The sequence below is a fragment of the Palaemon carinicauda genome, chromosome 21 (genome assembly GCF_036898095.1).
Source record: "Palaemon carinicauda isolate YSFRI2023 chromosome 21, ASM3689809v2, whole genome shotgun sequence".
NCBI lineage: Eukaryota > Metazoa > Arthropoda > Malacostraca > Decapoda > Palaemonidae > Palaemon > Palaemon carinicauda.
Window position 1 is genome coordinate 19,946,316 of NC_090745.1, and position 16,952 is coordinate 19,963,267.

Genomic DNA, 16,952 nt, shown 5'->3' on the forward strand with positions numbered 1-16,952 from the left:
TATGGTAGGAGAAAAATTTTATATATGTCTAAAGTTTATTTTCTGTACTAATGTATGTTTCTGTAGAGGTAGACTAAACATAATAAGTTTGTGTACCTAAATTCTTGTATGTAATGCACTGTAAGTATCATACTAGTAACATATGACCTGTGTGGCTGAAACTTGATATAAAGTTTTAAAATTACAAAAGCAGTATGATAAATTAGCTGCCACCTGACAGTAATTGGTGTTATAATATTAAGGTGAATTGTCAAAATCCTTAACGCATATATATCTGTGATGATATCATATTTTGATATCCACAGGTTGGTAGCAACTGATATCTGTATCCATAAAATATATACATATGACATCTGCATCCAAGAATCTCTGAAATCTGATACATCTCTAATCTTAGGACATGTTAGGAGTAAATTTCTGGATGACTTGAGAAATTGATGGGTATGGGCCTTCCTTTCCTACAGTTAGATCCAAAAAACCCTCCCCCCACTTAAATAAAACTTCCATATGTTTATGTACCATAGAGGTAAATTCCTTTAACCCCTTCTTCTTACATACTGTCGACATGGATTAGCAAAGAAGAGACTAAATTAGTAATAGCTACTTCACTATTGTTACCTCCTTGTGACATTGCAATGGCCGTGCTCAGGGAATCAGTGGATTGCTTGCCTCATACTTAAAGATGCACTATGTGCCCTCTTCTGATCCTTAGCATCACAATCCCTATTACTAGACTCTACCTAATACAAATAAGCCTACATCTCCTGTTGTGAGGGAGAAATGGGCAACTCACAAGGTCCTCCATGCACACTTTGTAATGGCAGATGGTGGCCCCAGTGTGCGATTCAAAAAGCTTCTTGTAGTTTCCCAACCTTATACTCTGAGTAAACAAAAGTTTAAACTAACTAAAGAAACACATTTCTATCCTGTACCAAACAGCAAAAACAAAACACAACAAAATAATGAAAGAGGTGAACGAGAGCTGAATAATGTATGTAAAAGCCTATAAGCAAACAGAGAATGTCCAACTAAAACTATAGCAGCCAGCCTTTGCCCAAGCCACCACCATGCAGAGAAGGTAGTCACATATGTGACAAGAGGAGTGTTAGGTAAAATGGGCGTATTGTAATTGATATCAAAATCTTTGTTTTCTTTTATATTATAAGGTCATGAGGAGAAACAGCAATGAACTTTGGAAGATAAATAATAATAAAAATTGAGATTCTAATTGTTATTCATCAAATACGCAATTAAGATCATACAAAGCTATAACTCATAAATACCATTATTTCTGATGCCTCTCTTGCAGTATCAACTCTTGGCCATGGTTGGGGTAAAGGTGCCCGACTTAATGCTTCCATCAACTGGTCCAGCTGTGTTTCAACTGCTTCAAACAAAAGATGGAAACCCATGAGAAGCATTTGTCCTTGGCTCATTTCCCCATTAATTTCACTGTTGCCTCCGGATGTGATTTGGTTTATAACTTCCATGAGCTGACTATGGAGTTCCGTAGCCTCTTCCAAAGCTTCTTCGTGTCTTGGCTGGAAAATTCACATTTTAACATTAAAGGAATAGTTTGCTTTGCAAAGCTATTATCATCATGCATATAGGTAAACTAAAGACAGACTAACAGTATTTAATATTTTGTAAAGCAATCTGCATGCAATATCAAACAATGCTGTAACCAGTCTCATGAGAAAATATATGTGAGAGATTTTGTAAAGGAAACTGCTTCCTCCTTACATACCATATAGATATGATTACATAAATTTCAAGACATATTAACAATATAAAAATCAATGCAGTGTATGTAAATATGAAAACAAACTAAAACTTTACAGGCATCAACAGTATCATCTGCCGCAGATGAGTTGTAAGTTGTTGGCAAAGCGTTGCTGGAGAAATGTGTGCATTGTCAATAACAGCCTGAAGGTCTTTGGCTAAGCTGATCACAGAGGGCTCTCCTCTCCAGAATAGCCGCACTCCCTCTACAATGATGATGCCACTTGTATTGAGAACTAGTTCCTGAAATTTAAATTGTAAATTTTACAAAACCATCTTCCAGGCCACAATTTTGGTAAAGTATTTCTTTTATCATGATATTCACCTTTCAGAGCTAATGAAAACATTAATTTTGTTTAAAAAATTGCCCTTGAATATAACCTGCATAACTATAAACATTTACGAGGATATCTTCTCAAAAGATCCAGATTTAAATACAATCATGTAAATGAACTAGAAGTTACTTATTTCGCTTCTATTATTATAATTGAATTACAATAAAATAAATTTTAAGTAATTTGTATTTTTCCTAGCTATACTTATGAGGAACTTCCTTAGGAGATCTGGGGCGTTGGCCCCCGTTCTGACCAGAATTTTCCGTTATAGAAAGCCATTACTCATTCCATTCTGTATCTTTAACTTTCATTTCCCATAATTCTTATGAATCTCCATAATTTAAAAAGCATGACTATCAACTTTTCTGAAGTTATACTGTACTATTCCACTTACCCTCTTTTAATCTAATAACATCCACTTTCTTTTTTTATCTAGAACCTTTATCTTATAAGTAGTTTTTAATAACTTTCTACATACTGTACATAAAATACAACTTTATTGGTTGACATACATGGAGAGTAGCAAACACATCATGAAGCGCAGATATAGCTTGGATAACAGGAGTTTCCTGAGGGAATGTAGGTGGGGAGTGGGTTGTGAGAAGAGTCACCAACTCGACCATACCACCAAGTGTAACCATACTCTCCCGTAACCACCAAAGCCCACCTATTGTCAAGTCAACTAATCCTTCTCGTGTGCCTGCTGCTGTTTTGTCTGCTCGCAATCTGTATATATAGTTACAGAAAGTATTAGGTATCATGAAAAAATTTACATTATACATAAGATCGATATTAAGCCCAAAGCAAAAAAGTATAATAGTCAAAACCCAATCAATACAATTTACAAAAAAAAATCACAAAGAAAATGGGGAAATTTTTTGCCCTATAACCTTATAGGAAAGTGAAACCCTGGAGGTAAAATTTAATTAATTGCAGAAGGTATTACAATACCAATTTGTAGAAACACTAAATTAATTTTCCCCATATGAAAAAATGTAAATGGGATTAGTATATTCCAGATATCAAAAATCAGTCAATATAAAGTATTTTCAAGAGAGAGTAGAATATCCTACAAAAATATTTGAAACAATAAATATAAGAAATAATTGAAAAAAGTTTTTAATAAAATTTTTCCTTTCCATACTTACCTTTGATTTACCTTAATGATTACTCAAATAATGTTCTGATTCATCGTTTTCAAAATAATGTAGTGAGTTTTCATACTCAGTGATTAATGGGGTTGCCTATCAGCTACCATTCTACCCTGCCAGATTTTCTTATTGAAATACAATATGCTATCAGGATTGAAAGGTTATGACACTACTACTCCCTTCATAAGGCTAGACTATTTTACACAATGTTAACAGGCAACAGAGGCTATCATAAGAAACGAAGTTTGACGTCTGGTTACCAGACACTACTTTCACAAAGAATAGCGTTGTGATTGTGGCATTTACAACTTCAAAGTAAAGGGTTTAGCGCAGTATGTAATTAAGAAAAGAAAGGTGTATATCATAATAATCACATTCAACTAGTTTCTATAACTTAATGTAAAGGCATTTGGAAGTACAGTACTGTAGACCATTACCAGTGGGTTTGCTCAGTTATGCTACAGACGATTGCGTTATGGCTTTTCTTCCAACTATTGCATGTACATAAGTTAAGGGTATTCTTAACCATTACTTGACGATGTATGTCTACTGACATCTATTAATGATAGATAAACAGACTACTGACTATGTGCAGTCTCTATGAACCACAAGACAGAACTGCCTTTTTTATCTACTATATATGGCAACAGCATGATTTCACCTCATACTAATTGGCAAACACCATATCCAAGCTCTAGTAAAGACAAAGTTTGTAAATACCACCAGTCACTTCTTGTCTTCAGCCATGAAAGTATCCTAACACAGCCTGCATGTTTGTACATACTATGTTACATCAATTGGATGTTGGCAATATTATCTCAGATGTTGAATGACATTATCAAAATGATATTGAAGAGCACATCATGTATCAGGAACTGAAAATGGCACTGATGGTTGTCATATTTCCTGATATAGTGACTTGCATGAAATGCTGGAGAGAAAACAAATGTGGTGCACACAGAAGGGTTACCATGAGAGAGAGAGAGAGAGAGAGAGAGAGAGAGAGAGAGAGAGAGAGAGAGAGAGAGAGAGAGAGAGAGAGTGTGTGTGTGTGTGTGTGTGTGTGTGTGTGTGTGTACCAGCCAGTAATGCGTGCATCTTATTTCCATTTCATAACCTGATGCTTACCTAAGACTCTTGCATCTTATTTTCATTTCATAACCTGATGCTTACCTAAGACTCTTTACACCAAATAATCCTAGACATCAAAAGTATTTTCAGTACATACACCCTGACTCACCTTGCACCTGTTAGTTGAGTGAGAGAATTCAAGAGGGCACATGTCATTGCAGCTACTCCTGCCATACCATGGTCAGCTACCAGATTTGTCAGAGCAAGGGATGTCTCATGTACACTGTTAACTACTGCAACACCATCACTTAGACCCTCAGCTCTCATTCTTTCGTAAACCTGCATCGTAAGAGAAAATAACATTTCAGAATAATCTGAAATACTGTATAGAAGTAACTGATACAGCATATTTCCTCCACAAGTCAAACATCAGTGAAGGGATCAATAAAAATCAAAAATTTTAAATAATTTTTATTTTTCCTAACATACTTACCGAGAACTACTTTTCTTGGAGTCACTTGTGATTCCCTCAATCTCAACCAAGGTTTTTCCCGCCGTTACCCCCCTTACTCCGCTCTACATAGGCTTACCCCCGCCGCCAGAGAATGCGCCCTGAGGGCAGGATTAGGGCAGGTCACTGCTTCTCTGGGTCAGCGTCCTCATTAAGTTCGTCGCTTAGCCCAACTTGGCAATGGAAGGATGGCACTCGGGGACGGAAGGGAGGGCCATTACCCGAAAGTAGTTCTCGGTAAGTATGTTAAGAAAAATAAAAATTATTTAAAATTTTTGAATTGTTCCAACACAAAATACTTACCGAGAACTACTTTTCTTGGAGACTTATACTTTAGGAGGCGGGAGTGCTATTCTGACACTTGACTCGGCACATAGTGCCTAGAGGGCTATGGAATGCGGGGCCTATCAGAGTGCGGAGTGAGGGTAACTGCGGAACCTTACGCTATTATCTAAGACTCACCTCTTAAAATTTCTTCTGGCGATTTTCTCCTGGTGTAGTCGCGAAGAATTTGTTCACCGTTGGGGACAGCTTCTGGCCTACCGCTACACAGCTTGGAGGGCGGCAATGACTGTCCCAATGGAGAACCCGTCCAAGGATTTTCTTGAATAATCCTTGAGGTAGTGGGCAGTAAAGGTCGACTGGTGCGACCAAGTGCCTGCCTGCAGGATCTGCCCCACCGCCATGTTTCTCTCAAAGGCCAAGGAGGTGCTCAGACCCCTGATGTCATGGGGGCGGGGAGTGCCTGAAACTGCCATTCTATCCTCTTCATAGGTTCTAGCGATGACTTGTCTCAGCCAGAAGGAAATGGTGTTCTTGGAAACTTGTTTCCTATTAACACCTGTGGAAACGAAGAGGTTCTTGGTACCTGGTCGGAGATGAGCTGTCCTTTCCAGGTATTTTCTGAGCGTCCGTACTGGGCATAACTTCAAGTCTTCCGTAATGCCCGTCTTGGGAATGGCCGGAATTGAGAAACCTTCAAATCTCGGGTCCCAGACTGCTGGGTTCTGAGTCTTCGCCACAAAGGAGGGCACGAACCTGAAGGACACTTCTTTCCACCCTTTGGAGTGCGAAACGTCGTAAGACAGACCATGGATCTCGCCCACTCTCTTAGCCGAAGCTAAGGCTAGCAAGAAGACGGTCTTGAGGGTGAGGTCTTTGTCCCCGATATCTTTCAGGGGTTCAAAGGGAGGAAGACTTAGCATCTTCAAGACCTTGGCTAGGTCCCACCTGGGCACTCTCCTAGCTTGAGGGGAGCAGGATTGCTCGAAACTCCTAATCAGCATCGCTATGTGTCTCGAGGTCCCCAGGTCGATGCCTTTCAGGAGGAAGACTTGGCCTAAGGCGGCTCAAACTCCTTTAATGGCTGGGATTGACATTCCCACTTTATCTCTAAGATACACCAGAAACTCAGCTATGTCCGGGACCGAAGCTGTAAGAGGTCTAATGTGTTTCTCCGAGCACCACTTCGTGAAGGAGGCCCACTTCGCCTGGTATACCGCGGTAGAGGATCTCCTCAGGTATAGGGACATTCTCTTAGCTGTGGCGGAGGAGTACCCCTCCTTCTTCAAGAGCCGCTCGATAGTCTCCAGGCGTGAAGGCGAAGAGAGAGAGGGTTGTCGTGGAGCCTGAAGAAGTGCGGTTGGTGCAGGAGGTCTGATCTGGCGGGCAGAGGCCAAGGCGGTTGGCTCGCTAGGTCTTTTAGGTCCGCGAACCACTCTCTCTCCGGCCACCAGGGCGCTACCAAAGTCATCCTTAGGTTTCGGGAGGCCCTTACTCTGTTGAGTACCTGCCTTATCAACGTGAAGGGGGGAAAAGCGTACACGTCCAGGTTGTCCCACTTGTGCTGGAAGGCGTCTTCTAGGGCTGCCTTTTGGTCTGGGACCGGGGAGCAATAGACCGGTAGTTGGGTGTTGAGCTTTGTTGCAAAGAGGTCCATCACCGGGGAGCCCCAGCGTTGAATGATGAGTCTGGCTACTTCTGGGTGTAGAGACCACTCTGTCCCCACTATTTGACCCATTCTGCTGAGGCCGTCGGCTAGCACGTTTTTCTTCCCGGGGATGAACCTTGCTAGCAGCACCACTTGCTCGTCCGCCCAATGTAGGATGCTTATGGCGAGGTCGCACAGTTCTTTCGATCTCATGCCCCCTTGCTTCTTTATGTAGGCCACTACCGTGGCGTTGTCGCACATTAACGCCACGGTGTTTCCCTTTAGCCGACTTGCAAAGTGAAGACATGCCTTCTGGACTGCTCTTAGTTCTAGGACATTGATGTGTAGACGCTTTTCGCTCTCCGACCAGGTACCGCTTGCTGTTTCTTCCAGAAGGTGGGCCCCCCACCCTTGGTTGGAGGCGTCTGTGAACAGGAGGTACTCGGGGGGACTGGACCCGAGGGGCATCCCCTTGAGGGAGTTCGACTGGCAGTGCCACCATTCTAGGGAGGTTCTCGTGTCTGGAAGGATTGGAATTAACGCCTTCTGTGAGTCTGTCTGGGACCAGAGGCTCTTGAGGTTCCATTGAATGGGTCTGAGCCTCATCCTCCCTTGGGGAACCAGTTTCTCCAATGAGACCAGGTGACCTATCAGTCTCTGCCAGTCTCTCGCCCTCCTGGAATGTTCTGACAGGAACGGCTGAATGATGTGCTTGAGGTTCCGTATCCTGTCTTCCGAGGGGAAAACCTTCCCCTGCACGGTATCCAACGTCATCCCCAAGTATCCCATTCTGTTGGATGGTGTTAAGTTCGACTTTTCCAGATTGATTACGATTCCCAGATTCCTGCAGAACTGGAGGAGGTTTCTCCCTTGCTCCTCCAAGAGGGCCTTTGAGTTGGAAAGGAGCAACCAGTCGTCTAGGTATCTGATGAGACGGATACCCCGTTCGTGAGCCCACACTGAGACTGTCGCGAAGACCCTCGTGAACACTTGAGGGGCCGTCGACAGACCGAAGCAAGGGTCTTGAACTGCAGGATCTGGGAACCCCATTTTACCCGGAGGAACTTCCGACTCGACGGGTGGACAGGGATCTGGAAGTATGCGTCCTTGAGGTCGACCGTCATCATGTAATCTTTCTCCCTCAAGGACATCAGGACGGATTTTGGGGTGTCCATCTTGAAGTCCGTCTTCTTGACGAACTTGTTGAGGGCCGACAGGTCTATCACGGGTCTCCACCCCCCCGTTGCTTTCTCTACCAGGAACAGGCGGCTGTAGAAGCCTGGGCCTGGGAGAAGGACCTCTTCCATGGCCCCCTTCTCCAACATGGAGGAAATCTCCTGTTGAAGGGTGGCCCTCTTCATCGGGTCCCTGGGGGCCAACCATTCTGTCTGGCTGGCTGGAATAAGAGGGGGTGGGTCCGCTATGAAGGGGAGCCTGTAGCCTTCCTTCAGGACGGACACCGTCCAAGGATCCGCTCCTTGTGCTTTCCATGCTTGCCAATGCGGTCTGAGGCATCCCCCAACCCGAGGCTTGGGCGGGAGTAGGGGGCCTCTCCCTCTACCTTCTCCTAGAGGGGCGGCCTGATCTGCCTCTCTTAGCGGCGGAGTAACCCGACCTGAAGGAGCTGGAAGAAGCTGGTGCTCCTCTGCGGGAGGGCTGAGGAGTTGTTGTCCAGGAGGAGGAAGGGGCGTCCCTCCTCGAAGTGTTGGGGGCGGCCTGAGGAGTCACGGCGCTATCTGAGGCGGCCCTCCTGTATGGCGGCCTTTTAGATGACGCATGTCTGGGGACGTTGGCCTCTTTCTTCTTGGACACTTTCTCCATTAGGTTCTCCAGCTCTTTTAATGGGAACAGAGACTCACCCCACAAGGGTAGGCTACGAACAGCTCGGGCCTCTCTGTCCGGGATCCTCCTCGACACCTTAGCTAGTACCGTGTCTCGTTTCCTTAGTACCCAGTTGGCCGTCAGGGCGAGCGCCTGGTACGATAGAAACTTCAGAGTTTTCCCCCCGGAGGTGAGAAGGTCCGTCAGGAGGCTCTGCTGCTCAGGATCTTCGGGATCGATGGAGGCTTGCACGTTTACTAAAGTGGAGGCCCACCAGTCCAGCCATGAGGAGACGTTAACCAGGTCCCGCGACATCTCCTCCATCTGTCCGTAGGAGAGAAGGAAACCGGGGCTGACGAGGCCCTTTCGTCTGAGCCGCCTTGTCCTAGGATGTCCAAGGCCGGGTCCACTCTACAGGGGCCTGGGCGCCGCCCTTCTGGAATGTATACTTTCCCTTGTGCTTTGAGGCCCTGGAGCAGTTTCGAGGCACTCTGGGACTTGGGGGCTTCCGCATTGCTGGCCACCAAGTTGTCTATGTACTCTTGCCCTAGTACTAGGTCTGGGGCAAGAGGAAGGGCCAGGGAGGACTTCGGAAGGGTGGCGTGATGGGTAATTCTCAAGAGGCTTGATCTCCAGGAATCCCCCTTAGGCGCCGAGGGTTCTGTAATCCCATGGTGCCTCCTGATGAGGCCCACCACTCTTCTGTATGCGGAGTCCTCCGACGGGGGAGCTTCTCCTCCGTCAGCCGAGGCCTCGGCCTGGAGTGGGGGCGCCGGGTTGCTGGTTCGGCAGACCGGTCGTCCCGCCCTTGGGTCCAGGGGGGCCGACCTTTAACCGTAGGGAGCTCCGTAAGAGGGCGGATCTCGCTGCAAGGTGGGTACCACCGGCTCAGGGAGGGCCCTCGGTTGCCCGAAGGCTCTGGAAGCGGAAGTCACGGTCCCGGTGGGCTGACCCGACAACGGGAACCGTTCCTTCTTACTCGATGACCGCACCAGCTGGGCTGGTTCGGTCAGGCTGCCTGCAAAGAAGCGCGTTTCCCCCCCGCTGGGCGGGATGAACCGGAGGCCTCGAGGACTTATGCTTCTGTGAGAGGTCTTTCCTGCGTGCCAGGTCGCGCGGTTCTAGGCTGTGCGTAGAGAGCGGCAGCCTAGACGCACGTTCACTGGAACGAGGGTCTGGTGAATGGAGCCTCTTGGACTCTCCTGAAGGTACGTAGACCCAGGCGCCCCCGGGAGAGACCTTTCTCCTACACTTACGGGAATGGGAGCGGGAGCGCTTCTTGCTAGGCCGCGACCTTGACCTAGAGCGGGAATGTTCGCTCTCGGACAGCTCCCTTCTCCTGCGTCGTTTCCCCCTGACTTCTTCCTCGGAGGATGAGTCTACCTCTGACGAGTCCGACGGCGCCACGTTCTTGCGTAACGGCTGCTAGCGTGATCCGCGGGGGAATTTCCTCGCCGCCGGGCGTCCGAGATCGAATGCTGGAGGAAGTCCTCGGGAACCGCCGTGGAGATCGTCCGCACAGAGTCTAATCTATCCATGCCAGGGGTCCAGGGTCACGTCCATTCTTAGCGGTGACCTCCCTGGCGTCTTCGGCAACTTCCACCCGAAGGCATCGCTACTCGGGCGGCGAACTCTAGTTTGGGTGTCCCCTGGCGGGGGAGAGCCCGACGCACCGGCCCACGAGGGCGGGGGACTCTGAGACTACAACACTGCCCCATAAGGGGTCTTCAGAGGACGCGTGGCCCCCCACCACAAGGCCTGACTCACCCGAAGCACTACCGGACCCTTCGTTAGCCCTAGAGGGGTCCGCCCTTGGTTCTTCCCTCGCACTGGATTCCCTGGGAAGAACGCCTTGACTTTCTACAACACTGGAGGCTTCTTGCCCTCTCCTCTGCGAAGGAGACGGAGAAGCCGAGGCTTCGTCGGACCGATCACTGGTCGACGGTAACGAAGAAACGACACTAATCTTCCTGGGGGAACGCTTAGAAGATTTCTTCTTTTTGGTACCGTAGCGTACCCACTGGATATCATCCCAACTTACGCACTCTGGACACGTGTCCGCGGAGGAGCAAACTTTCCCCCTACACGTGGAACAAAGGGAGTGAGGGTCTACCTCTGGCTTTGAGAGGAAAGCCCCACACGACTTTCCGGCTCTAGGCCCAGGGCAACGGCGCACATGCTCCATCGTTCGCACACGAATGGCACAACACTAGTGAGCTATACGTACACTGGGGATATACACAGGGAGAACGCACTGTAACACTTGCGAATAACGCACTACGCAAAAACACAAGTCCCCATGCTGGAAACACGTGGAACAAAAACGCGCCAAAGGATCGAGAGAGACGAGAGTGAGCTGTGTACTGCTCACGACCAAGGAACTTAATGAGGACGCTGACCCAGAGAAGCAGTGACCTGCCCTAATCCTGCCCTAAGGGCGCATTCTCTGGCAGCGGGGGTAAGCCTATGTAGAGCGGAGTAAGGGGGGTAACGGCGGGAAAAACCTTGGTCGAGATTGAGGGAATCACAAGTGACTCCAAGAAAAGTAGTTCTCGGTAAGTATTTTGTGTTGGAACAAATGTATTTTCTCTTAAACAAGTACAGTATCAATTAGGTAATATGCAAGACAAATATAAAACATTTCTACTTAGATATCATATGTCAAAAGAGATAGCAAAAAGTAAATATTATTCATTACAAGTTGTTATTATACATACTGTATTGCATGATCAATTGGTCAACAAAACCAGTATGGTAATGTAGTTCACCTATTGCGCCCTAGTACATCGCAGATTCTTCAAATTATTATATGTAAATCTACTGTATATTGAGGACTTCCTCATTATATTGTGGGTTTCTATGAGCCAATACGTTTTAGATTTCTTCAGATTTTTATAATTTTTGCGTTAGTCATTTTATGCCTAAAAATTAATACAGTAAATAAATAAACAAAATACAGTACAGTATTGCATTATATAACACATTAACACCTTCTACTGTAATGTACTGTACCCTGAAAAAGTGTATCAAAATGAAAGCTCTAGGTACTAAAGGTTTTTATTTTTTTCCTACTGTCTTTTGCTCCATATCAAGTTATGTGATCCTTGTGACAGTAATATATACCGGAATATATATATATATATATATATATATATATATATATATATATATATATATATATATATATATATATATATATATATATATATATATAAGTATACATACATACATACACACACACACACACACACACATATATATATATATATATATATATATATATATATATATATATATATATATATATATATATATATATATATATATATATATATATATATATATATATATAAATATACATACATACATAAATACATACAAACATATATATATATATATATATATATATATATATATATATATATATATATATATATATATATATATAGTGGAACCTCTACATCCGAACGTATCTACATCCGAATTTTCCAACATCCGAAGTAAAATTCGAGCAAATTTTTGACTCTACACCCGAATTTTATTTTGACACACGAAGTAAGCAATTTTCGTCGTACCGGTTGTATCCGAATTTTTCGACACGCGAAGTACAATTCGAACACGTTCCGACTCTACACCCGAATGTTTTTTTCGACACCCGAAGTAAACAATACTCGTACGCGTAGTCGGTGCTCATAGCGCCTGAAGTGTTTTTTATTTCCGCCGATAGAAGGCAGCACATCGACCTCGGAGGGACGCTCAATTAGCGGGGCTTGGGTCAGTCCTCTGTTCTCGTCGGCTTCTTGCGGTTGTGCACTGTGCGTTCTGCTATTAATTCTGTTTTAATCGTGATTTTTTACGTGCATCCTTTAACGGTAATTTACGTAAAGTATGGGTCCTAAAAGGCTTAGTTTTGCCAGTGGTAGTGGTGAAAACAGGAAGAAGGAAATGCTTTCTTTAGAAATTAAGCAGGAAATTATTGAAAAACATGAGCGTGGCGTCCGCGTGAGTGAACTTGCTAAACAGTATGGCCGTAATATGTCGACGATCTCGACAATCCATCAACAGAAGGAAGCTATTAAAGCAGTGAAACCTTCTAAGGGGATCACCATAATTTCCAAACGCCGTACCCCTATCATAGAAGAGATGGAACGACTTCTACTAGTGTGGATTAAGGATAGAGAGATCGTTGGCGACACCATCACCGAGACCGTCATCTGCGAGAAGGCGCACGTCATCTTTACGGACTTGAAGGAGGAGAGCTCTGGGGGTAATGCTGGGGAGAGTTCAACCGAGCCTTCCTCAGATGATTTCAAGGCATCTCGTGGCTGGTTCGAGAAATTTAAGAAACGGTCCGGGATTCACTCAGTTGTTCGCCACGGAGAGGCTGCTAGTGCGGACACAAAGGCTGCAGCTGACTTTGTCAAGAACTTCGAAAAGATCGTGCAGGAAGAAGGCTACGTAGAGCAGCAGGTGTTTGATTGTGATGAAACCGGGCTGTTTTGGAAGAAGATGCCGAGTCGAACCTACATCACTGCCGAAGAGAAGAAATTGCCTGGGCATAAGCCAATGAAGGATCAGTTGACTCTTGCCCTATGTGCCAACACTAGCGGGGAGTTTAAAGTCAAGCCCTTACTGGTTTACCATTCAGAGAACCCTAGGGCCTTTAAAGCACACAACGTCGATAAGGAACAGCTTCATGTTTTCTGGCGATCCAACTCGAAGGCCTGGGTCACTAGGCAATTCTTTGTGCAATGGGTTAACCAAGTTTTCGGTCCTTCTGTGAAGAAGTATCTTCATGAACAGAAATTGCCTTTAAAGTGCCTGCTATGCCTTGACAATGCACCCGCTCACCCCCCCAGACTTGAAGATGATATCTTCGATGAATTCAAGTTCATAAAGGTGCTGTATCTTCCACCGAATACCACCTCTATCCTCCAGCCCATGGACCAGCAAGTCATCTCTAATCTTAAGAAGCTGTACACCAAGCACTTATTTAAGCAGTGCTTTAATGTCATGCAAAGCACCAACTTAACTTTGCGTGAATTTTGGAGGGGCCACTTCAACATCGTGCACTGCTTGAAGATCATAGATCAGGCTTGGGTGGGATTAACTCGACGGACCCTCAATTCTGCCTGGAAGAAGCTGTGGCCTGATGCAGTTTCTCCCCGAGATTTCGAGGGTTTTGACCCCGAACCTGATCCCGTGGTCGGTGCAGCGGAAGCCGTAGAGGAAATCGTCTCCCTTGGCAAGTCCATGGGTCTGGAGGTCGACGCAGATGACGTTACGGAACTCGTCGCTGAACATCACGACGAACTTACCACGGATGAGCTCAAGGAACTCCATGCTATGTCGGAGCACATGAGTGATGACGAGGAAGGGAGCGAGGAGGTAGAACATGTGTTAGGTTCGGTGCATATAAAAGAGGTGTTAGGAAAATATCAAGACGTGGTCGACTTCATCGACAAATACCATCCAAAGAAATTGCAGGTTTGTCGTGTAGTTTCTCAATTCGATGATGTTTGCCTAACTCACTTTCGAAACATTCTGAAAAGCCGTACCAAGCAATTATCTATCGATAATTTCTTTTAAAAAAATGCGAAGCGAAATCGTGATGAAGAGGATGTAAGTGATTCGAAGAAAACGGCAGAGTGAAGCGGAAGAAAGTGAAACAAAGAAAACGGAAAAGAGTGAAGCGAAAGAAATTCAGTCAATTTTAAATGTAGAGAGTGAAAGTGATTAAAATTACGTAATCATCAAAAAGAAAAAAAGAAAATGTAAAAAAAAATATAAAATATAAAAATAAAAAAAAAACAAGCTAAGTTATGTTAAAGTTCATCGACAGATTTATTGGTGGGAATAGGTAAATTCTCTCCCAAGTGTTCCAGACTAATGATAGTGCGTCTGTGGCGTAAGCCCGAGGATCCGGGCTGGGAGCTACGTAGCACTCTAGTTGTAGTTGGACTTTGTTGCAAACAGATCTATCTGGAGATCCGGAACCTGAGAAAGAATCCAACTGAAGGACATTGGGTCTAGTGACCACTCCGACTCCAGCGGAGTTGTCCTCGAAAGTGCGTCCGCCACTATCTATCTAGAAGAAACCTGATATGTTGGTTTTTGGCTGGAGTCGGTTGCTTAAGGTCAAAATTACCGCCATGGCCTCAAAAACATTGATATGAAGTTGGTGGAATATTGTCGACCATAGTCCCAGGACTTTCGTGTACTGAGAGTATCCCCCCCCCGCCTGTTAGGGAGGCGTCTGTGTAAATGACGAGCTTGGGGGTGGATATTGTAAGGAAACGGATTTGCCAGATTTTGACCTTTGTCCATGGTTGAAGTCTTTTCTTCAGAATTGGTTGGAGTCGAGCCCTTTGTCTCGATATTACTCGTTTTCCTGGAGCACCATACTCGGCTTATATCTTTCAGTCTGGCCTTCAGTAGTATATCTGTTACTGAGGCAAACTGGAGGGCACCCAGGATTCTCTCTTGATTTCTTCTGGAAGACAAATTGTCTTTGAGAAAACGTATTGTGTTTTGCTATATCGTTCCTCTTGGCTGTTGGGAGACAGAGTGTGGGAGCATAGAACCCATTGAATCCTACCATTGAAACTTGTCCTCGGGACCAAACGAGATTTCTCAAAGTTGATTTGGAACCAAAACTGTTGTAAGAGATTATCACTCTGTAGTTGCTGTGAGGCAGTTTGCCTAGTTGAAGCCTAGAAACGGACGAAAATGCCTTGCTTTCGGAACATGATAGCAAACGTCTGCAAGATCCATAGGGGAGGTGACGGCCCCACAGAGAAGCAAGGTCCGCACCTGAGAGATGGTCAGCATGTGAAACTTGTCGCATTAAATGTAAGAATTCAGAAGCGACAGGTCTAGGATTACTCTTCGCTATTCTGAGTCTTTCTTTGGCCCGCTGAACAAGTGATCCTGAAATTACAAACGATTTACTTTCTTTATTGCTTCCTTTTGCAATAAATCGTTTTCATATAAGACTAGCTCTTCCGTTGGATGTTGATGAAAACTGGTTGGTGGAGGGGGCCATTCTATCCAACTCCACCCCAGACCTTTGGAAATTATACTGAAAGCCCAAATGTTGAACGTTCAACGGTTCCGGAAGATGTAAAGTCCTACCCCTACCTGAGAACTCCCAATGATTTGCTGCGGATTTACCTCCTCGGCCTCGAGAGTAGCTGTTGCGAAAAGTTCCTCTCGAGCTAGCGCCTCTGGGGCGCTGGTAACCCTGGAAAGCACCCTGAGTTTCAAAGGTGGGCCTAAGGGCTGGGGAAGTAGCATAGGAGGTAGTTGCTACTTGGGACTGAGGAACCAGCACGTATTGCTGTTGGGGTTGACCCTTCGAAGTGAAAGGTTGACTCCCTTGTGCCACCGGGATGGTTTGAACCACCTGTTGGGACTGCCGGTTTGGAAGGAATGGAAAGATCTCAGACTCTTTCTACCTCGAGATTGGTTGCTGGCCGGTTCGAACTTGTGCTTGGGGACTAAGCCCATCGAACCTTGAGGCTCTGATTGACCCTAGCAGCTCCAGACTGGGGCTTTAATGAGCTTGTTAGGCTCATGTCTGATAGTGGCCTCAGACAAGACATGCCTACAGCAACGACGTCTGGCCGCAAAGAAGTCGTAGGAATCAGACAGTAAGGTTTGAAGTAATGACTTCGTCAAGACCTTAAAAGGTGGTTCTTCTTCATACATTAAAGAGGTCTTTTCTGCCATTGTAGCCGAGTTGATAGGTCTACTCAGGCGCATACAGGCTTCGAGCTCGAGGCATATCAGAGATTCCGGAAGCCTGGGTAGCCACTCACTGAACTGAATGGGAGCACAGTCAGCGCTAAATTTACCCGATGTGAAGGTCGCCGGGGCGTTAGTCCAGCAATCGTGATCCCCCAGGGACAGGAGGGAGGTCGGATGCGTTTCCTTCAGCTGCGGTAACGGCTTGTCCTCGTTTATTGCCTGCTGAGCAAGGTCCGATATCTTAGTGACACACGGAGTAGGGGTTTACTCCTCCACTAGAAACATCGTGTACGGGCTCTTGTAAGGTGTTAACGTAGTGTTAACACACTCCCACTCGTTTAAGGGCCGGACCCAGGTGGACTGAGCCTGCCCCTTTGGGTACATTTTGGTTTCTTTGGGGACCTTGTCAAACCTTACGAGTGTCTCCTCGGTAAGGCATGCGAAACCAGAGAGAGGGAACTGTAGACCCGGCGGGTAGAATTCAAAATCTTCTACAGTCCGGGTGCCAAACCCTTCGATGGTTAACATACCATCTTTGAAGGGAGAGCGCAAGGCCCCCTTCCACGGATTGCTTTTGACGAATTCCGGGAGCCTAGAGGCAT

General features: G+C 45.6%; 1 protein-coding gene across 1 annotated transcript in view; it reads right to left on the minus strand.

Annotated features, from left to right (window-relative positions):
• The window catches only part of nonC (serine/threonine-protein kinase Smg1), a 357,997-nt gene that overhangs the window by 79,907 nt on the left and 261,138 nt on the right, over nucleotides 1-16,952 (minus strand). Inside the window, 4 exon segments of the mRNA XM_068344859.1 lie at nucleotides 1,284-1,541; nucleotides 1,840-2,025; nucleotides 2,630-2,843; nucleotides 4,509-4,678. Of these exon segments, the coding sequence (XP_068200960.1) occupies nucleotides 1,284-1,541; nucleotides 1,840-2,025; nucleotides 2,630-2,843; nucleotides 4,509-4,678 (828 nt within the window).